Below are 22,014 nucleotides of genomic sequence, written 5' to 3'. Positions count from 1 at the left end.
GTCCAGAGCATGGAAGCCCCTTCAGAGCTCAGCTAGGACGGGATGCTGCAAAAGGCAACCTCACTGAGTTGATTCAGGCTCCCCGGGCCATGTAGGGCACCAGCGATCTGAGGGTTTTTTGGAGCAGCACCACCCCTGTGGGAAGACAGACATCTGGTCTGCACTCAGCAACAATCCTGGAGGCAGAGACCTGAGCTTACCCACGTGGCCTTCACAGAGCTCGCTGCACACCAGACTCGTGGGCTTGCCACACATCATCCAAGCTCATCACCCAGTGACTCTTCAAGGTGTGCACTTCTATTGCCGATGTCTGACAGAGGAGAAAATCAGGTGCCCAGGACGAAGGTAGCTCACAGCAGAGACCCAACCTGCCCTCAAGCCTTGTCCTGAGCCCTGCCCCACCCCTCGGAAGCACCATTCCTCAGGGACCTGTTGCTGGGGCAGCCCCAGCTCTGCGTGCACCTGCAGGACGCTTCCCCAGAAAATCCCACCTTCTTTTGCTGGAATCTTGACTTCTTTCGGGGTCCAGCGTAGCAGCCAAAGAGCCCCTGATTCGAACACCGGCAATGGAGCCTTCATGTGTTTCTGTCACTCATGGACGGCCTGTGGCCTTAACAATCATCATGACACATCACCTTACACTGTTGGAGAGGCTGCATTCTGGGGACTGTGCCCAGTCGGGGAAGGCATGCCCTCCCCCATTCGTCCCAGAGTCACACTCCTGCTCTGGGACCCGCCAGGCACAGCTGCCCTCCCTCCTTCACCCTGTTGCTCTGTGGGCCTCAGTCCTGCTCAGTGCGTGGGCGATGCGCTCGTCTGCCAGGTGGGGCGGGCGAAGGACTGACCTCCGTGGAAGCAGGGACACCTGTGATTCCCTGGCATTCCCTGGATGGATCAGGGGGCGGGGGTATATGCTGCAGACCCCGCCCCCTCAGGCTCACCCCTCCAGCGCAACCACTTCAGGTAGGGGGAAGGGCAGACCTCTTCCTCATCGCTCTCTAAACAGGGATCACAGTCCTTCCAGAACCATCCAGCAGAGACCCCCTTCCCTCCCGTTGTCAAGACAGGGGCTCCGCAAACTTTTTCTGCAAAGGGCCAGGGAGTTGATATTTAAGAGCCACGTCTCTGCCGCATAATCTTTTTGTGCAGGTGGTTTTTTTTTAACCACCTTGCAAAATGCAAAAGCCATTCTTAGCTCACAGAGGGTAGTTTGCCAACTCCTGGCCTAGAACCATTCACATGCCCCACTCCATACCAGCCTCCAGCTGAGGGGAGAGCGGGCTTATTATGTCTGGCTTAGACCAATCATCCAAAACTGCTGTTCCAGAAACATCTGCCAGAGATACCTAGGCAGCACTTGCCGTTGTCAGGGAGACTTCCCACCCCAGTGGTTCCTCCCTTCCAAGGAGGAGGGCAGAAGGCACCTGTAAGCTTCCCCGGAGGTGGTCCCTCGGCTCCCTCCAGGGACCAGAACAAGCCGAGGGCAGCAGGGAGCGGGGAGCGCCTCCTAACTCAGGGCTCTTCTGGACCAGGCCTAGAGCGCCACCTTGTGCCTTAAAGGCAAAGAGGGACCCAGAGGTGTGTACTAGAAGCCAGTGGGGAATCTCTGCCAAGCCCTCAAAAACTATTCATGGACGGACGCCTGGGTGGCTCAGTCGTCAAGCGTCTGCCTTCGGCTCAGGTCATGGTCCCAGGGTCCTGGGATCGAGCCCCGCATCGGGCTCCCTGCTCCGCGGGAAGCCTGCTTCTCCCTCTCCCACTCCCCCTGCTTGTGTTCCCTCTCTCGCTGTGTCTCTCTGTCAAATAAATAAATAAAATATTTAAAATAAATAAATAATAAAAATAAAAACTATCCATGGAAACACGCGAGTCTTGAGCGCCCGCCGTGTTCCAGGCACTTCCCCCACGCCCTGCAATAGTCTGGGTTGTGAGGGCAGCCACCCCGGTGGTGAGGCCTGAGGGAGAAGGAGGCCAAGCCTCTACCCTCACAAGACAGACAGTGGAGTCCAGCACGGATAAGCACAAACGAATAAGTAAAGGACTAATGGTAAAGGGGCCAAGGTGAAGCGTCATGCGGGATCCATTTAGATGGATGACCAGGTCCCTCACAACGGAGGGACCTCTACACACAGCCTGAGGGATGAAAAGAGGCTGATCCAGTTCAAGGAGCCAGAGAACCACTCAGCTGAGAGAGAGATTAGCATGTGCAAAGGTCCTGAGGAGCCAAGTTTGCGGGATCCAAGGCAGTGAAGGGAGCTGTATGTGGCTCCAGCCATGGCCGCGGGTGGGGATGCCTGGGGGAGGGGGACAGAGGAGGGGATTGGTGTAAGAAGAAGATGGAGTAGCGGAGGCCAGATAGTGAAGATCCCCACAGACCATAGTCAGGAGTTTGTCCTTTCTTCTAAAAGCAACGGGAAGCCAATGAGGAGTAAGCAGGTGACTTGATTTAATTTACATTTCTGATGTAAACTATGATGGTGGGTTTTTTTTTTTTAATTTTTTTATTATGTTATGTTAGTCACCATACATTACATCCTTAGTTTTTGATGTAGTGTTCCATGATTCATTGTTTGTGCATAACACCCAGTGCTCCGCGCAGAACGTGCCCTCCTTAATACCCATCAGCAGGCTAACCCATCCCCCCACCCCCCTCCCCTCTAGAACCCTCAGTTTGTTTTTCGGAGTCCATCGTCTCTCATGGTTCGTCTCCCCCTCCGATGTCCCCCCTTCATTTTTCTCTTCCTGCTATCTCTTTTTTTTTAACATATATTGCATTATTTGTTTCAGAGGTACAGGTCTGTGATTCAACAGTCTTGCACAATTCACAGCGCTCACCATAGCACACACGCTCCCCGATGTATGGTTTTTAATGTGGCTGAAACAGCATACCACAGTTCTCCTTTTGAGCATCAAAACACGGCCCTCACCCTTCCCCCCGTCCCCTGCCCCGTGGTCCCCTGGCTCTGCTCCGAGGAGGAGCTAATGTTACTGTCCGTTCCCCACCAGACCCCGTGAAAGTGTCCTCCCCACCCGCTGCCCCAGCCTGCTCCCTGACCATGGTCCACCTGCCCTACCTGGGGGACTCTCCTTGCACGGGAACACCCCACAACCATGTTCAGCAAAGCCTCTTGATGGGGACAAGGATGGCCCATGGGGAGCGAGAGGTGGTGGGGGCAGGGGGAAGGAACACATTTGTTGAAACTCTAGTTCTCAGCATCCGCAGGAGAACCCAGAATGCTCCCAGCCCTCACCTGGGAGTGAGGACAGCCACCCCCGACACACACTACGGGAGTCCAAAGCTGTGGACGGGGCACCGACGGGGCACTTTGCACGCATCCCCTATTGGGTCCCCTTGAGGCTGCTGCTGAGATCTGCCGCCAGATCTCCCTCTACGTTGCCCTGAAAGCACAAGTGAGGACTCAGAGGAGAGGCACTGGCGCCCCCTGCTGGTCGTGTTCTTCCACAGCTGAGCTCACATCGGAGCCCAAAAACCCGCTGTTTCCCAAGAGCTTCCGTCCTTCACCATTTTAAGCCAAGTGTAGCAATTTGTAACTGGGTAAAAAAGGAAATATTCTGTCAGCTGATGGATTGTTCTGCGCACATATCCTCAAGCAATTGTTTGACGGATTTTTTTTTTACCAAATTGACATTATTTTTAAGACTATATGGCTAATAGGAAAAGGTGATGGGTTTTTAAAGGGCATAATAGTCCACCGCTACAACTTGCTAGCCCTGTATGCTCCCTAGCATGCCCGAAGGTTCCCTCCACTCAAATGGAGTAATAGTAACGCTCACCTAACCAGGCGGCGGCCTCATAGAGAGATCCCAGAGGTGCACTGTGGGCTGCCAGGGTTACGTGGCACAGAGGCTCCTGACAGGTGTTCTTGTGGACAAAGGAATCTGATCTGACCTCCGGGCACAGGTGACCAGCAAGTGCTGGTGGCGTTTAGTTCCAGAGTTTGCAAAATGTCTTGTGGAAGGGGTGCATTTTCTAATGCACGCCTAGCACCACGGGGGCTGGGGGTGACCCTGGGTGTCCAGCCCCAAAGTTCTTGCCTTTCCACTCGGCCTCACCAAGAGCCAGGGTCCCCACAGAACGTGAGTTGAAATCCTGGCTTGGTGCAGGCCAGGGATGAATGAGCTCGAGCTAACATGCACCCATACAAGGTTACAACAGGAGAGTAAGAGATTCTCCTGATACCCTGAGTGCCAGATTCTCCTGATACCCTAGGTCATCACTCCCCACAGTGAAGAACTATACGGGAAGGCAAATCAATGTTGAGTTTCCTGATGAGCACAGAATCATCCAAGGGGTGAGGGTTGGGGGGGTCTATCCAAGGGGTGAGGACTAGGGGATCTTGACAGCTCACGGCATTGAGCTACCCCACCTGGGGGATCTAGACAAGGGGAGGGGACCAGACAAGGTGGCTTTGACACCCTCCTCCCAACGACAGTGGATGAATGTTGGAAACTCACCTTCTCTGATGATTCTAAGTTGATCTTCCTTATGCTGACTTTCTTTTCTCCTTCTTTCACATGTTGTTATTAATATCTCAGGCATATAAACAAATGCCTCTATAGAGGTCACTTTACCGGAGAAATCAAGCACTGCAGACACAGCATGCACTCAGCTGTCTGTCCCCAACCCCGGTCCTGCCTCCTGCCTCCTCCCCAGCCCACAGATGGCCACTACACTGAACATGGGGGGATTCTTTCTTCACATATGTTTGTAACTTTACTATAAATGTATCTCAGAAATATCAGATTGTGTTGCCTGTTTTTTAAATGTTATATTAATGGTATCATGCCAATTATACCATCATGATACTTAATTGTCGATACAGCGTTGTCTTGAGGGATGACTCATGTTGTTGCGTATAGTTCCAACCCACTCATTTTTCACTGCTGTGTAATATTCCATTTTAGGGATTGGCCATAGTTTATCCATTCATTCTCCTAACTGATGGACATTTCAGCTGTTTTGAATTCTTCCCAATGACAAGCACTCCTGCAAGGGACGTTTCTGAACACGTCTCCTTGCATATGCAAGTGAGGGTGTCTCTGGCACTCACTCCGAGGAGGGGAATTGCCAGGTCTCAAGGAATGTGTGCCTCCAGCCCTATTCGATTATCACCAGCCGTTCTCCCATTTGGCTGTTACCAATTTACCCTCCTACCAGCAGTGTGTGTGCCTTCCCTTTCCCTCACATTGGGCCAACCCTTGCCTCTCGGATGAATGGGAAATGGCATCTCATTACTGTGTTAATTTGCGTTTTTCTTAGTCTAGCCCTGAGGTCGTGAACCTTGTTGACTGCACACTCTGGTTCCTCATCTGTGAGTTGCATTGGTATTAAGGTAATAAATTCCCCTTGCTGCCTAAGCTGGCTGAGTCAGGATGCTTGACTACCTGTGGGTCGAAGCTGCCTGGCTGTAAGAGCCATCCCTGAGGCTGCGGGCTCTACTCGTTTAGGGCCAAGAGATGATCCATCTTTAAGGTCCCTCCTCAGAAATTCTGAGCCCAGCAAGACTGTGTTGACTTTTCCCAGCTCTGCTGGCGCCACGTGGCCACCCTGAAACCCCCACACCTGAGTCAGTCGTTCCCAGCGTTGCTGTGATTCCCTTTATCTCCTTGGCAGAGCCCTAACCACACAAGCGGAGGCCCTAGGGCTGTAATAATGTGCTCAGAACAGGGGGAAATTAACACCAGCCAAAATGGGGTCCTCTGGATAAATGGGCATTCACATGCAGTCATCTCGTGCAGGATAGTTTATCAACACATGAAAAGACTTAGCCATGAACATGCTTGCTACAGCGTCATTTATAATTACAAAAAGAAAAGAAAAGAAGAAGAAAAAAGAAACCATCAAATGTCTCTAAATGTCGAACATCGGGGTCTGACTAAATAAGGAATGCTACATCCCTCCACGGAATGTACTTTGAAGTTGGCCAAGGTCATATTGCAGAAGAGGACACAATGTCAAGGAATGTCATTCAGGAGTCTTGACTTGGGATCCGTGGACTCCAGAGGAGATGTTTCTAGAAGGGAGTTGCCATCACCTGAGATGCTTATTGAAGCATCCTGAGCCCCGCTCCAGCCCAACAGAACCTGAACTTCTGGCGGGGAAGGCAGGAAACCTAATAGGATCCTCCAGATGATTCTTACACATGCTATAGTGTGAGAATCCATGCCATGGGGATACTAAAATAGTTCAGAAACACGCTGGTATATTAAGAAAAAAAGAAGCTAGTTATATGCAAATTCAGTACATATAAAAATAATTCGTGTGTGTGTGTACTGATAGGTACTGAGGTGCCAAAAATGAACAGCAATTACCTCTAGATCACTGTTTCTCAACCTCGACACCATTAACCTTTGGGACCAGCTAATTCTCTGCTGTGGGTACCACCCTGTGCATTGTGGGATGTTGAGCAGCATCCGTGCTATCTGCCCACTAGATGCCTATAGCCCCCCAAGCAAGCACAATAAAAAATGTCTCCAGACTTTGCCAAATGTCCCCTAGGGGATAAGATGGTACCAGGTTGAAAACCACCATCCTAAATAGAAGGTATGATAGACAATCTTTCACTTTGTTTTTAGTACATCTGCCCATTGTCTTTAGTTGTCTCTAGAATGAACATCAGGTATTTGAGTCATGTAAAAAATCTGGTGTTTCTTAGTATGCCCTTGCCTGTGCTGTCCCAAAAAAATATGCTCAGATGAAAAAATGTTTACATTAGTATTGATGGTTAAGTAAACTAATTTTATTATGAACTTGAAATAATTATGGCAAAGTACATGCAAAGGTCTTCCCAATATTACTATTCCTTAAGAGACTTTAAAATATTTATAACCTTTGGAATACGCATCCTGATTTTAAGTATATGTCTTATAGAAGCAATTATATAGGAAATGCTTTACAAAGATAGATTTTTTGCAAAGTCCCTTATAAAAACCAAAAAAGTATAAACACTCTAAAACCAACAATAGGAAACTAAGTATGGCACATCCACTTGATGACTGTAATACAGGATTAAAATGATATTTACAAAGAGTTTGGAACAATGTGAAGGAAAGGTTTGTGCTCTATTGTTAAGTGGTGAAAAAGTAGATACAAAATGGAACCTGCCACATCATCACTGGCAAGTATAACAATGACAACAAGAAAAAGGATCCTGTGCAGGGACACAGCTAAGGGAAATACATCAAGGTGTGCAAAAATGTCCACCGAACAGTGACATCCGACGTGGTCTTTTTCTCTCTATTCTTCTAAAATGTCCACATTTTCTGTAATAGACATATATGTATTTACAGTGAGAGAGAAAACAGTAAAACTTATTTTTTAAAAAACGTCAAATGATCACAAACAAAAATGTGCCAAAATTACAGGTAAGAAATACATCTCCATACTGATCTATACACTAATTCCCATCCAGATGATAAAAATAACTTTGTTCCAAAACTTAACCATATTCAGAAAATACCATATGAACTAAACGTGATTGTATCTACATTGATCAGCCCTGGGAAGGATAAGATGTAAGGATGATTATAGTACTCAGAAAAAATTGTAGGTAGTCACATGATAACAGAAAACAATTTTTATGAAAAACAAACTGATCATTTTTCTTTCCCCAACCTGGAATCCCATTCTTTTAAAACAAAGGGTCTCATTTAAAAGGAGGTAAAATAAATTGGGTTCAATCAGAATGAACTAGTCAAGGCGAGATTTCAGCTGCCTCATCGATGCTGAGCTAACTTGGTTACATTCATCTGGGGTGATAAGACAATTCCAGCTCGCAGGAAACACAACTGGTGCAGACAAAGGCAGCCTTCTTGCTTTTGTCAGGCAATGTTTGCCCAACCTGGCCATTCCCAGGTGGCTCCAGTGAATTCTCTTGTTAGGTCACTCCTTGGGCTTTGATGTGGATGCAGACTATATCTTACAATAGACCTCAAAGAGAGAGGCAGCTGCGTGCATTCGGTAGAAAATAGAAAAAGGCATGGCCAGGTTGACCACAATTATCCAGGGTTCAAAGCCAAAGACAATCTCCTCCAATCCGTTGTCGTACTCGGGGCGGCAGCCAAAAGCAGGAGGGATCCAAAGCTGCAAGAGAAGAGGAGCCCCTTCTAGCAGCCGCCTCGGAAGCCCCACGTGACCCCCAGGCGCTGGCCTCGGGGACACGGAGTCACACCTGTCTCCGCACCGCATTTCATGTCTCCACGGAGCTGGTCAAATCCGCGCAGCCCACCTGCCTGACCCTTCTCTCGTCCTCAGCCCCATCCTGAGTGAATGCTGTTCACACCCACCTGATTCTCTCCGTCCCCAAAGCCCTCACCTCAGTCGGGTGCTCAGTATCCCCCAACTGCATGCCCCAATACCTCCAACTGGCCCCCCAACTCCAGCGGACGCCTTCCATCCACCCCTGACCCCACTGTGGGAGTGATCTTCGTAAAGCACACATCTGACCTTGTCATTCCTCTGCTTGTCACTCTCCAGTGACTCCTGACAGCCTTCAGGAGAGACTCCAAATTGCCCAGTGACTGGGCACCTGTCCACGTTTCCATGTCCCTCATCACACCCTTCACTCCAGCTTCCGAAAGCCAGATGTGCCTTTCTCCCCCAAGTCTTCAGGGCTTTGCTCCTGCCTCTTCCTCTGTCACAGGCTCCCTGTCTGCCTTTTTGACTGAATCCTACCTTCTTCCAAGCCCTGAGATACTACTCCTTCCAGGAAGCCCTCCTTGATCTACTCAGTCTGGGCAGGAACCCCGTATGTGTTCCCACAGCCCCCAGGGTTTGCCTATAGCAGAGGTCACCTGTTTATCACACCCGCCTTCACACACCAACATTGGTGCTGGGAAATCCCAGCCACATGGGCCTGGGCCGCTGAATTCTGTGGTCTCCTCTCTGGCTTGACCCAGGCCCTGCCCACCACCACCCCCCGCCCCCAATCAGGGGAGAAGAGAACATGCTTTGGAGCCACACCTGGGTTTGTGGCACTTACAGACTCTCATCTGACCCCTCCAAGCCCTCAGTCTCCTCGTCTGTAAGATGCGAACACTGACACTGGTCTCCCACAGCTCAGATGAGAATAAAATCCCAACCATGCTTGTAAAACCGAAAGCCGTAACCTATTGTCACTACTGCTCATGGAAACCACACACTGGTCCCCCCACTTGGTCTCCCTGCCCCGGGTCCTCCTCCTCCTCCACCCCTGCACGGCGGCAGGCAGCCTCTCGGATGACATCCCCCCCATCCCACCACCTGGGAGTCATGTTCTTGTGGAACCCCCTCCCCTTGAGTCGGGCTGAGCCTAGTGACCTGCCTCTACCATCAGAATATGACAGAAGTCATGAGGTGTCACTTCTGAGATTAGATGCCAAAAGGACTGCAGAGTCCATCTTGTTCACGCCCTCCTGCAAGAGTGGGAGCTGCCCCCTGTTGTGTGCTGCCCTGTGGCCAGGCACCGTGGGAGGTCCCAGCCCAGCAGCCCTCAAGGAACGCATGCCCTCAGGGCGCCTGGGTGGCTCAGTTGGTTAAGCGACTGCCTTCGGCTCAGGTCATGATCCTGGAGTCCCAGGATCGAGTCCCGCATCAGGCTCCCTGCTCAGCAGGGGGTCTGCTTCTCCCTCTGACCCTCTTCCCTCTTGTGCTTTCTATCTCTCATTCTCTCTCTCTCTCAAATAAATAAATAAAATCTAAAAAAAAAAAAAAAAAAGGAACGCATGCCCTCAGCCCAACAACCTACCAGGAGCAGGTTGGGAAAGACCCCCAGAAGTCCGCTTTGAAGCGGCTGCAGCGCCCAGTTGGGCCATTTGCTCCCAGTGAGAGACCCTGGCAGAGGCACCGGCGAAGCTGTGCTTGGATTCCTGCCCCACAGACACCATGACAAAGAGGTGTGGTTGGAGTTGCTGAGTGTGGGGTGATTCCTTACACAGCAGGAGCTGACTGATACCGGCTCTCTGTACAGGCGTTACCTCGGATCTCTGCCCCCCTCTTCTCAGGCTCTGCTTCTCAGGCTCCTCCCACCACTCCGGCTACTCCTCCCTGGCTCCTCCTTTGCTCAGTCTCTCACAGTTGGCTGGGGGGCTCATCCCTGGGTCCTCTCCTCTACACACGTGACCCCTGGATGAGCTCCCCCAGCCTTGGCTGTTAAGTACCCACTATGGGCTGATGACTCCCGAGCCTGAATCGCCCACTTACTCCGCCCTCGAGGACCCCATGGGCTGCTTGGTGTCTAACCTGCATCTCAAACTTCCCCCCTACCATTAGCAACATCTTCTTCCCCGTTGCTATCAAACTTCCAGGTGTCATCCTTGTTTACCTGCTCACCCTCAGAACCCTCCGCCTGCCACCCAACCCATCAGCGAGCCTGGAGGACCGTCCCTCCACGACACCCAGGCAGCCGTGCAGCCATTTCTGCCCCCGTGCACCTGCCCAGGCCCCCACTCTCCACTCTCATCGGGACCATTGCAGTAGCCTCCTGCCTGCTCTCTGGCTTACGCCGTGCCCTCGGACAGGTGCATTCACCACTCAGATGCCAGACCCGTTTCTTATGCCAATAAGATCATGTCCCTTCCCTGATTAAGGCCCCACGAGTCTTCATAGCGTACTTAAAATGAAATCTACCCCTGCCTGGGATTATAAAGCCCTCTCTCCGCTGGCTGATCCCTCGCCAACCTGCTAACCCTGCTGCCCGATGTCCCGCACCCCTGGGGCCCCAGGCACATGGCGCATCATGTGGTGGGAGAGAAAGCCCCTCTCAGCAACCCGGGCCTTCTGATCTGAAACAGCCGCCAGGCGCAACCTCACACCCTCTCTACCTGTTCTCTGCGGAGCACACGTCACTATAAGGTGTGTCTTGCTTAACGCTTATTGCCATCTCTGCCATCTGGTTTGCAAGCCCCCCAAGACCAGGAGGAAGGCGAGACCTCAGTCATATTGCCCCCCATCATGCACAGCCATGCTGGCCCTCGGGAGACACCCAGTGGATAGATCTTCAGGAGAGAGAGGAATGGAGGAAAGGAGGGAGGGAAGACAGAGGACAGAGAAAGGAAGGACAGACCCCCCCTTTCCTGAAATCCAGATCTTTATATCTGCTATTAAGTTGGCTGGAGTTCTTGCTCCTCATCCCATCAGCAGGTGGGTCTATGTCCCCTTCCCTTGAATCTGGGGGATGCTGTCACCGCTTGACCCATAAAATATGGCAGAACTGATGCCACACAACATCCACAGGCAGGCCCTAATAGACTGGCACTTCTGGTCTCCCAGCAGGTCGGCTCTGGGGCCCTGAGCTGCCACATAAGAACCCTGAGGCCCCCACTCTCCATACTAGAGAGCCCATGTATAGATACTGCCGAGGGTCCCGCTAAGCCCTCCCAGCCACCCCCACCCCAGCCACCAGATCTTGGACCCTGTAGCCCAGCCCGCCCACCAGCCTCAGCTGATGCCGTGAGGGACAGGAGAATGTCCCAGCGAAGCCCTGCCAGAAGTTCTAACCCACAAGGTCATAAGACCTAATCACACTGCTGTTTTTTGTTGTTACTGTTGTTTTATTTTTTTTAGAGAGGGAGAGAGAGAATCCCAATGGGGGACTTGATCCCATGACCCTGAGATCATAACCTGAGCCAAAATCAAGAGTCAGATGCTTAACCGACTGAGCCACCCAGGCGCCCCAAACAGCTGTCGTTTCTGTCCTCCATTTGGGGTCATTTGTTACGCAGCAGCAGGAAACCAAACATCAGCCTGTTGGCTACGTTCACCTGGGTGTCTCAAAGCACCGCAAAAATGCACGTGTCCAGTACTAAACTCAGGGGCTTCCTTCCAGGCCGAGCCCTCCCTGAGCCTGCCTCCCCTTCAAAGTCTCCTGCCTCCATAAATAGCATCACCATCTCCCCAGGAGCTCAAGTCAGAACCGGGGCATCATTCTTGACATCTCCCCCACTTCACACGCTACCACGTGGATGACCCTGGGGAGTTATGCTGAATGAGATAAGCTGGTGGCAAAGAGACAAATACCGTGTGATCCCACTTACATGAGCTACATGGGGTGGTCGAACTCACAGAGATAGGAGGTGGGGTGGCGTTGGCAGGAGCTGGGGTGGGGGGCACGGGGGCTGTTTCGTGCCTACAGAACTGCAGTTTGCAAGGTGGAAAGGTGTCAGACACGGGTGGTGGCAGGGGGTGCACAATAGCGTGAATGGACTTCCCACTACTGAACTGTAGGCTTTAAAATGGTTAAAATGGGGGGGCACCTGGGTGGCTCAGTAGGTTAAGAGTCTGCCTTCGACTCAAGTCATGATCCCGGGGTCATGGGATCGAGTCCCGCGTTGGGCTCCCAGCTCTGCTCCCTGCTACCTCTGCCTGCTGCTCCCTCTGCCTGCCACTCCCCCAGCTCATGCTCTCTCTGTCAAATAAATAAATAAAATCGTTAAAAATAAATAAATAAAACCGTTAAAATGGTAAATTTTATGTTATGTGCTATTCACTACAATTAAAAATTGAGCTGGATTAAAAAAGAAAAGAAGCATGAATCAGATCCCGTCCCTACCTTGAAACCCTTTGGTGGTTTTCTGCTGCACTGAGGATTCTGTCCTGGCTGTGGCCGTGGCTCAGGAGGCCCTGCGTGGTCTGCCTTGGCGCCTCTCACGCATCCTTCCCCTTACCCGCCCTCACTCACCACCTGGGATTTCCCTTTCTGCTCCTGAAGCACTTCCAGCAAGTCTTGCCTGGCTGTGCATCTCCTCCCGTGCCTGTCCTTCTGCCTGGGCTTCCCCCACCCTCACCTGCCACCCTCTCTCCAGAACCCCGTGTTCCACCACACCCTAAACGCCATCGTCCCCCCCACCACCCTTCTTTGTCCACTCCACGACCAGCTGCTGTCCCCACCTGGACACCAGCACCTGGTCCTGAAGCAGAGCAATTCCCGCCCTCTGTCAGATGCCCTCCTGTGGGACCCACCGCAGGCTTGCGAGTGCTGCCCATGGAGTCGGCTGGGGGCACCCTCGCAATCACCCAGCAATGATTTCTGTCCTCTGGCTCACTCTCCAGTGACAGAGGCAGGGCCTGGGGACATCGAGGGCAGAGCTCAGACATGGAGACACAGCAGGTGTTCCCCTCCTGGGACAGAGCCCCGAGGCTGGCCTCTGGGTCCCAACAGACCATCAGTTGCCACTTGATTCTACTGTTGCGTTTGCTCTTCGTCTTCAAGCTCGTCCACATTTGCAAGCCAAGTTCCTCAGCAGCGGTCAAGCAAAGAAACCCAGGGGGAAAGTAGCTTTCCTGAACTTGCTGAAAAGAGATCTACTCACCCCTCTGGGTTTGGAACAAAAATGATACACCTTAGGGGAGTTCTGCAACCAACTCTGACCCTATAAGATGAGCTGATACACCGTTCTCGGGAATACAAGCCTCACATAAAAGGCAGCCCCGCTGTGGTCACTAATATCGATCTCTCTTGTCTTCCCGTTTAACTCCTTCGTCCACTGCTGCGCCCGCATAGTGCCCAGCATACAGCAGGTGCTCCATAAATGCCTATTCAATGAAAGAGGAGGGCCCACCTGGAGCCACACTCTTCTGGGATCCCCTTCTTCCTTCAGAGCTCCTCGTAATTGTCTGCCAACCTGGAGGGGGACCGAGGTCCGGGGGACCCAAAGCAAGAATCAGATTTGATGGGCAGACACGTGGCCTTTATGGCTTCAGACGGACCCTCTCAATTTGTAGCCTTAGAGTCAGATCAGAATGTGCAGTCCCTGGGCATGCACCAACTGAAATGAGGAGGTAGCTCAAGAGCCAGTGGCTGATGGGAAACAAAGTAGCCCGGATGACCTGGAAGCTGGCAGCAGGTTGCTGATGACCATGACAGCAGGCAGGCCCCGTGGTCGGGGCATCCCCACCATGCCACCAGCCAGTCATCAAGAGGCCTGTGTGGTACCAGGGGCCACTCCACCCTCCTCTCTACCGAGCCCTGGCATCCTTCTGTGAATCTCCAGAACAAATCCCAACAACACACAATGCTTTTTGCTCCTTTTTTTCTCTCCATCCTCAGGCCCATTGCTCTGGATCAAGTGCCCATCATTTCCCATCTGGGCAGATGCAGGGCTTCTGTTCAGGTGTCCCGGCCCTTGGGCTTACCTCTCTCCAGTTTCTCACACCTGCTGCTAAGGGGATTGATCATTCCACAGCACAAACTGAGAGGGGCCCCTATTGCCTCCAGCATAAAGACCAGACTCAGCCAGGCTTATGAAGTTCGCTCAAGTCAGACCCACTAACTGGACCTGCCTTCCTCTTTCCCCCACCACTGCCCTCCTTGACATTATGGAATTCGTGCTAAACTACGTGCTGCTCCCCAAATGGACCAGAGTGTCTTCTGCCTCTGTGCCTTTGAACATCATGTGCCCTCTGCTCCAAACGCCTATGCTTGCCTTAGCCACCTGGTAAACTTCCAGCATTCCTGGACATGGAGGCAGCCAAAACTGAGTTACTGGACATCTTCTACATTGCTGTTTTCCACCAAAGGCTGGAAAGCAAACCTTCCACGTCCCCAGCCTCTCTTGCAACAAGAGGTGGCCATGTGAAAGCCTCTGCCTGGCACTAATATTTCTCTCCTTCTTCATGTCTTAAGCCCAGATGTGATGGTTGGTGCTGTTGCAGCCACCTTGTGACCATGTGGCAACAAGCATCACACTAAGCATGGTGAAGTGGAAAGATGAACAGTACCTGGATCCTTGATGATAGGGCTCAGTTGCCAGGCCAGCCCCAAGTAGCCAACCTTCAGAATTCTTATCTTTAAGACTGAAGATCCTGCTGGCCAAGCTTTCTATTCCTTGCAGCCAAAAGCACTCCTAACTGAGCCTGGACCTCACTTCAAGCATCCCTGACTCATTGAAGTCCCTCCCTGGATCCATGTTCCCATTACACCTTGCACATACCTGTCCCAACGCTTGCCCTACTCACTGTATATTTTTCCCTTGTGTCCCTCCTCCCTAGACTGTGACCTCTCTGAGAAAGAGATTGTTGGAGAAGGTCATCAAAAAGGACATGACTGCCTGTTGACCCCTGAGCTGGACCGGGGCACTCAGAGGCTCTTCACCCCCTGCCTTGTCCTTGGAATGTGGGTTCTGTTGGCCTTTCTCCCTCCCAGAGGCTGCTCCAAGGACACAGCCCTGAAATAAGGGTGTGGTGTTAAGAACATAGTGGTATTGAAATAAGGATGTGGTGTTGAGAGTATAGTATACATGACCGAGCCCAGCTAAGGCCTCTCCCTCTCTCTCTCTTTCTCATCTCTCTCTCTTTGTGTAAATATATATATATATATTTTACAATTGGCAGACAGGTGCAGAAATTCACTCACCTTACTATTGCCCAAGACAGGCCTTGTATATAAGTTCCCTTGACTTATGAAAACCATCACCTACAAAGCTGGAGTGACCTGCCTCTCTCTGCTGTCTCTCCCTGACTTCCGTGTAGGGGGGCCTGTTTCAGATCACACTCGGGAGAGTGGTGCCTACAGACCTTGAGTCTTCTCAGCTGCGATTGTTAGCCCCGACCCCAGCCGCCAGCACACAACAGTACTCAGTAAGTGGATTTGTAGAACAGAGGCTTTCATTCCAGCCTCATTCTTTAACCTTACACTTAAATCATGTTGCTAATAACCTGCCTCCATTCCTTATTTGAAAAAAGCAAGGAAAATAGGTTGGTCGTTTTTAAGATAAATAACTTAATGCACATTACCGAGATATTGCAGAGGAACAGAAAGGCTGCAATATTCCTCAACACTCTTCTCTTGGCATGGCCCTGCAGGCAACGGGGGTGGCAGGCTGGGCTCGGGGCCCCTTCCCGGCTCCCCTCCCCCGCCTCTCTGCCACAGCCTTCTCTCAGACGCATATTTCCATTGGCCACATGTGGTATCTCACTGCCCAGGGAAACCACGTCCACGGTCTCAGCTCCGCTCTTGAGGCAGGACGAGGCGAGGGGCGTGGCATCACCGTTGCAGACTGTGACGACCCGCAGGGTTCTGATGTCCTCAGAGAGCTTCTCCGGCTCCCGGTGAACGGACTCAATGATGAAGAGGTTCTGGATGTATTTCTCAGCAATCACCAGGATGGAGTAGGGCAGGTTGAACCAGGTGTAGGGGGGGCGGGCTTCAGCACAGAGGAGGGCCAAGATGGAGCCCCAGGAGATGAGCCAGGAGCCGGAGGCAGTGCCCACCAAGAGGTCCGCGTCCAGTTTGCGGGCTGGGTTTCTAGACTCATCTAGAGATTTCTCGTCTATCCTGTAAATCCAGATTCCGAACAGTGCCGCGGCCCCCATGAGCATCAGCAAGGCGATGGCATACAGGTAGAACATGATGAGTGCTGACTCGCTCTTGGTTTTGGAGCGCCCGATCTGAATCAGATATACCACCACAATCCCAATCGTGGCGGCTAGTACAGTCAGGCCCAGGACCGAGCCCGCCATGACCCCGGGAAATTTGAACTGTATGTTCCGATGCTGTTGACTGTCCACTTTGCGTCCGATGTTCTTCCACAGGACGTAGAGCATCGTGGAAGCCAGGATCTGATACTCTATGTTGAAGGGGTAGAGGTAGTAGATCCCCTGGGAGATGGCAGAGCAGAACGTCGGGGGCGAGCAGTTACACGGAGGCGTGTGGTCATCCAAGACTGGGGGCCAGAGGACATGCATTGGAGGGTGGTTAGCATGGTCAGTGGGCAAGTGGAAAAGCACAAGGAAATATTTTCACTGAGGATTCACACGTGGGTTTTCCCATTGAATTAAAGCTTTGTTTGGTGGCTTATTGTCATGTTTGATATCATGGCTATATTGACAGCCATGAGTACTAACTGCATGAATCAGAGTTTTGGAAATACATCAGCCCTTGTGAATGGTATTGTGGAAATTTACTTAACATATAAAGGTGTTCACGAGATTCTGCTGAACAAAAGAAGCTTGCTAAAGAGGATAGAATATAATTCCATTTTTATAAACTATAAGTATATGGATGATAGATGACAGACAGACACAGAAAAAATCTGGAACGATATAAGCTAAAAGGTTAACAATGGTTAGCTCTGGGTGAGAAAATGGCAGGGAATTTTTCTTTTCTTTTTTTTCTTTTCAGTAGAAGGAAGTTCTATCTTGTCTCTTCCCCCATCTTTATGGAGATATAATTGACATGTAACATTGTGTAAGTGTAAGGTGTCCATTGTTACTTACCTGTAGGTTTTGCTTCCCTGTATTCTCTAAACTTTCTTTGTGAATATTATTTACGTGTGTGATTTTTTAAATTATTGGATTCTTTTAAAGATTTGTTTATTTATTTGAGAGAGAGAGAGAGAGTGCAAGTGGGGAGAGGGGTAGAGAGGAAGGGAGAGAAGAAGACTCCCTGCTGAGCATGGAGCCCAACACAGGGCTGGATCTCATGACGCTGCGATCATGATCTAGACCAAAACCAAGAGTCAGACGCTTAACCAACCGAGCCACCCAGGTGCCCCTAAATTATTGTTTCAAAAAATAACTTTGTGAGGGAAAATGCCCCTTCTCATTAGCAAAGACTTTGCTCCTAAGAATATTCGATACGGCACGCGAGTGGGCACCACCTTCTGGAAGGCACTTGGCAATGGTATGAAGAACTATTTCAAACTGGGTGATGGGCATTAAGGAGGGCACGTGATATGATGAGCACTGGGTGTTATACGTAACTGCTGAATCACTGAACATTGCACCTGAAACTAATGATGTACTACTATAGGTTGGCTAACTGAATTTAAATTAAAAAAAACTATTTCATAAGAAGGAGCGAAAATGCTGTAAATAAATAATAAAATATGTAACAAAGGCCTTAAAGAGGATACAGCTATAGTCTCTCACCTATAATTCCAATCTATTTTAAGGGACAAGTCAAAAATGTGATCAAAGAATTAGGTAAAACTGTGTGTGTGCATGTGTGTTTGTGTGTGTGCATGCACATGAGAGAGAGAGAGAGAAACTCTAGTGCCCAACAATTTAGAAACTGTTAAGTGAATTTTGGTACATCCATACGATGGAATAGTAGGCAGCCATTACCACTTATAATTAAGTTGTGTTTTAATGATACAGGAAAATAATCATGTTACATAACAATGGAAATAAGTAAGAAAAAATTGTATATACAGTATCTTCTAAATGCTTATCACAGCTCAGTACTCAGTTGTGAAATCAATTTAGCAGGTAGCTGCCAATATATTTTTTCAACAGAGTAGACTTGTCATGGAATAGAACAGAATGCAGTGGAATGACATCAGTAACAATAGAAATGTGTCTCTAATATGGTAAGGTTATTATTTCATGACATATGTGTGTACACACACAGGTCTGTGTGCATTCAGGTTGCAGCTTAAGGTCTATTTCTTATTATAGGCTGCAGTCAAAAAAAAGATTGAATATATATATAGTATGATCTTAACTATAAATAAATAAATAGAACACTGCAAAGAAATAAGCCAATATTAACAGCATGGAACTGCATTTCTGGGTAGGTGATATTGTAGATTTTTTTTTCTCTGCACTTTGTCATTGTTTTAGCTTATGATTTGCATATGCCAGGTATAAAACCAAATGGAAAGCTTTGTGGCAGCACAAATCACCTTACCTTTGCAGAATACTGCAATTTTGAATTCATGAGGAGTTTCCCATCCCTTGTAACCCAGTATGCTACTACGCAAAAGTTAGGGGAAGAAATCGAGGAGAAAGTCTCAGATGAACAGAATGTTAGAGCTGATGGAGTCCTTTCTTTGTAAATTTATCCAATTCCATCTTTCCACAGAAGTTCCTGGAGCCAAATAAAATCCTGGTTCGATCATTTACTTGCTGTGTGAACCTGGACCAGTTACTTAACTTCTCTGTGGCTTGATGGCTTCATCCGTATGATAAAGTCAACACTGACTACCCCATGGTGTTTTGGGTCCAGAATTAAATGTGCCACGTGGAGGGACTAGAGTAGCCTGCCAGACACTCAGTAGACACTTAATAAAAGTTTGTTGTTGTTGTTTTCACTGCTATTACTGTTATGGGCACCAACAAGGAAAAGAGAAGGACTTCCCCAAGAGCGGGCTGCCAGGGTAGAGCAGGGGTTAAGAGGTAAAGAAGTAGCATGTATCCCTGATTTCACCATCCCCACCCAACTGGTGAGGAAACAGTTTTAAGGTTGCGCCCAGGGCACCTGGGTGGCTCAGTCAGTTAGGCATCAAGCCCAGAGTCTGGCTCCGTGCTGGGTGGTAAATCTCAAGTCTGCTTGAGATCCTAGCTCTCCCTCTGCCCCTCCCCCCCTTGCTCTCTCTCTCTCTCTCTCTCTCTCTCTCTCTCAAATACATATATAAATCTTTAAAAAAAAAAATGAAGTTGCCCTCGGTGATGGGCCTGGGGTCGTACAGTGAGTGTAGAGTGTAATACATCAAAGCTGGAAGGACCCCCTGAAAGTGCCTGGTACAGGTCTCCTCACTCTATGAATGAGGAAAGGGAGGCCCAGAGAGGTTGAATGGCTTCCAAAAGTCACACAGCCAGGACGTGATGAGAACAAGACCCAAATCTGGGATATCCAGTTCCCGGTACATTTCCCCTCTCCACATTCCCATGAGCCCCATCCCATTGCCCTAATAGAGAAGCAACAGGTCATAAATGCTAAAGAACTTTGGCAGTAGGTTGATTGGCATCATGCGCTCTCAAATAGGAGCAAGAGGGAATGAAGATGGGCCAAAAGTGCAAGCCCAGAAGAGTTCAATAAAAACTTCAAACAAACTAAAACCAATTAACGGCAACCCTTAGACTTCTCTGGGTATTTTAAAGCTATACTTTTAGTCAAATGAACTGGTAATAGAGGCTTAATTAAAAGCACAATGACTGCCAATCTTCCAGAGTTGTAAACAAAGACATTGACTTCCATACCAAACTCTACCGTGAGAAATGGTACCCTAAATGATAACCCTTGGGTCTAACAAGTCCCTGAGTCACCGAAGAAACCATTAATTATGCTCAGCACATCCTACTTATGGAACCAGGATGAGGGACTTAGGAGGTTTTGAAAGATTTTCAACAACAGATGATTGTCTGGCCAATGATGAGTTGGGTGGACCCTGCCGCTCCATCCCTGAACATTCTGGTCTCTGCAGGTTTCCAAGAGGTTCCAGCATGGGGGCAGGGCAACTCTTATCACTCACCTATTGTGATGTTCCCAAAGCCCAGAGTGATGAGCCGTTCCTTGTGCTCATTAAGTTGGTGCTTTGATTCATTCAGGACGCCATTGGTCCACAGAAGCAGATTGGTGAACACCGAGTGTATCACCCCAAACCTGAAAAACACAAGGACTCTGTTATTGAGCAGCCCTGGGAAGCTCCAAGCCCCACGGGGTGAGATGGAGACACTGCACGCATGCTTACACACACACACACACACACACACACACACACACACATGTGCATGCTTCCTTCTTAGCCATGATTCTGGTTTCACCAGGCAGCTCAGACTCTGGGTGGGTCCCTGTCTGGGGAGAGGCAGTTCCATGGGAACTTCCAAAACCACAGTCTTGGCATTCTCTCATAATCTTGAACCTGCCAGTACTCAACTCATTGTCAATGGGACAAAAAGAAACTAGGTCTTGGAAGCAGGGGTCCAGTGATGGAAACTTACTGAAAGCATGCACCATCCCCACCATACCCTAAACCCTTTCTTCCAGAAGGGAAGAGGAGAGAAACATGAGGGGAAGATGAAGGGCTACACTGGAAATCTGGAGAGTTGAGCAAGCCCTTACTGTTGGCTGGCCAACCCAATGATCATCATACACCCTTTCTGTCTTACCACTTACCTCTAAGGAAACTGAAACAGGTCAGAGACTTGCTCTCTTGTCTCCCCTGAAGCTAGGCATGGCCACTCTGCCCAGTGGGATGTGAGGTCAAGATTACTGGGCACTACTGAAAGCTTCTGCTTTTGTGATGAAAGAGATAAGAATAAGAAAAGCCTACTCACTGTCCCTCTCCCCTTTATTTCCAGCCTTGAATACAGACACGAAGGCTGGCGTTCTGGCAGCTATCTTGTGACCATGAAGCAACCAGCATGGGATGAAACGCTAATCCACTGAGAATGGCAGAGGGAGAGCACAGAAAGAGTCTGTTCTGTGGCAACATGCTGAGCTGCTGGAGTCTCAGATAGATTCAGGAATTAGGCTGAGGTCACAAATAAAAGGCAGTAGCTGCCTTGGGATTTGAAGAACTATTAAGCAACAGAGCTGTCCTAGTCTGACCTCCAGGGCCTGCCGTTGCCTCAATGCCAAGCCACTCCCGGGAAGAAGAAGATGAAGAGGAAGGTGGTCACTGGACTCTGGCACAGAAGAGAGGTCTGTGAGGAATATGGTTCCAATGGGATCAGAGCCTGTCTCAAAACCCCCAGTCTCCCCATGCTTGAGGTTTAAGACGTATGCACACTGGTAGTCTCCAGGCACTTAACAATGGGCCTTGCATGTAGCAGAAGCAGCAAATCCTGGTGATTTGGGAGATGCATCCTTGAAGCATGCAGAACTGATGGCTCCTCAGGTGGAGAGCACAGGCCCCAGAGGAAGCATGCCCCAACCCGTCTAACCGAGAGTACACTTGTCCACGATCTGCCCGCAGGAAAACTGGTACAACTGGGTCCTCAACCCTGACCTTTCCTCTCCTCTGAGTGTTAACCCCAGCCCACCCCTCTGGGGCTCCCACAAGCGACCGCAAGCCAAACTTCCCTCGTTTGAACCTTGGCTTCTTTGGACAGCTGCAGAATGACCGGGCACACGTAGAGAAGGAGACAGGTGTTTGCCCATCTGCTCGCCCCTGAGCTTGCCCAGCTCTATGGATTGTGGCCAGCCTGCCCTGGGGCATCTGGGAAGCACTGGATAGATCCTTGGACAAATGCAGACAATGCTGTTTGCCTCAGGCTTCCTTTTCTTTTACTTATAATGCACACAGCTCCCTTTTCTTCTCCTCTTTCCCGGGCCAAACGGCCCTGTCCAATCC

The 22,014-nt window shown here is 49.9% G+C and overlaps 1 protein-coding gene across 1 annotated transcript in view; it reads right to left on the bottom strand.

Annotated features, from left to right (window-relative positions):
• Positions 1–7,709: 7,709 nt before the first annotated feature.
• OTOP1 (otopetrin 1) overlaps positions 7,710–22,014 on the bottom strand; it is a 34,710-nt gene continuing 20,405 nt past the window's right edge. Inside the window, exons 5-7 of the mRNA XM_035726092.1 lie at positions 20,191–20,321; positions 15,731–16,659; positions 7,710–8,104 (exon numbers count right to left, since the gene is read on the bottom strand). Coding sequence (XP_035581985.1) covers positions 7,934–8,104; positions 15,731–16,659; positions 20,191–20,321 — 1,231 coding nt within the window. The 3' untranslated portion in view covers positions 7,710–7,933. The remainder of the gene's footprint in view (positions 8,105–15,730; positions 16,660–20,190; positions 20,322–22,014) is intronic.

This window comes from Zalophus californianus, chromosome 2, assembly GCF_009762305.2.
Source record: "Zalophus californianus isolate mZalCal1 chromosome 2, mZalCal1.pri.v2, whole genome shotgun sequence".
In the NCBI taxonomy this organism is placed as follows: Eukaryota; Metazoa; Chordata; class Mammalia; order Carnivora; family Otariidae; genus Zalophus; species Zalophus californianus.
This window is presented reverse-complemented; position numbering and strand designations above follow the sequence as displayed.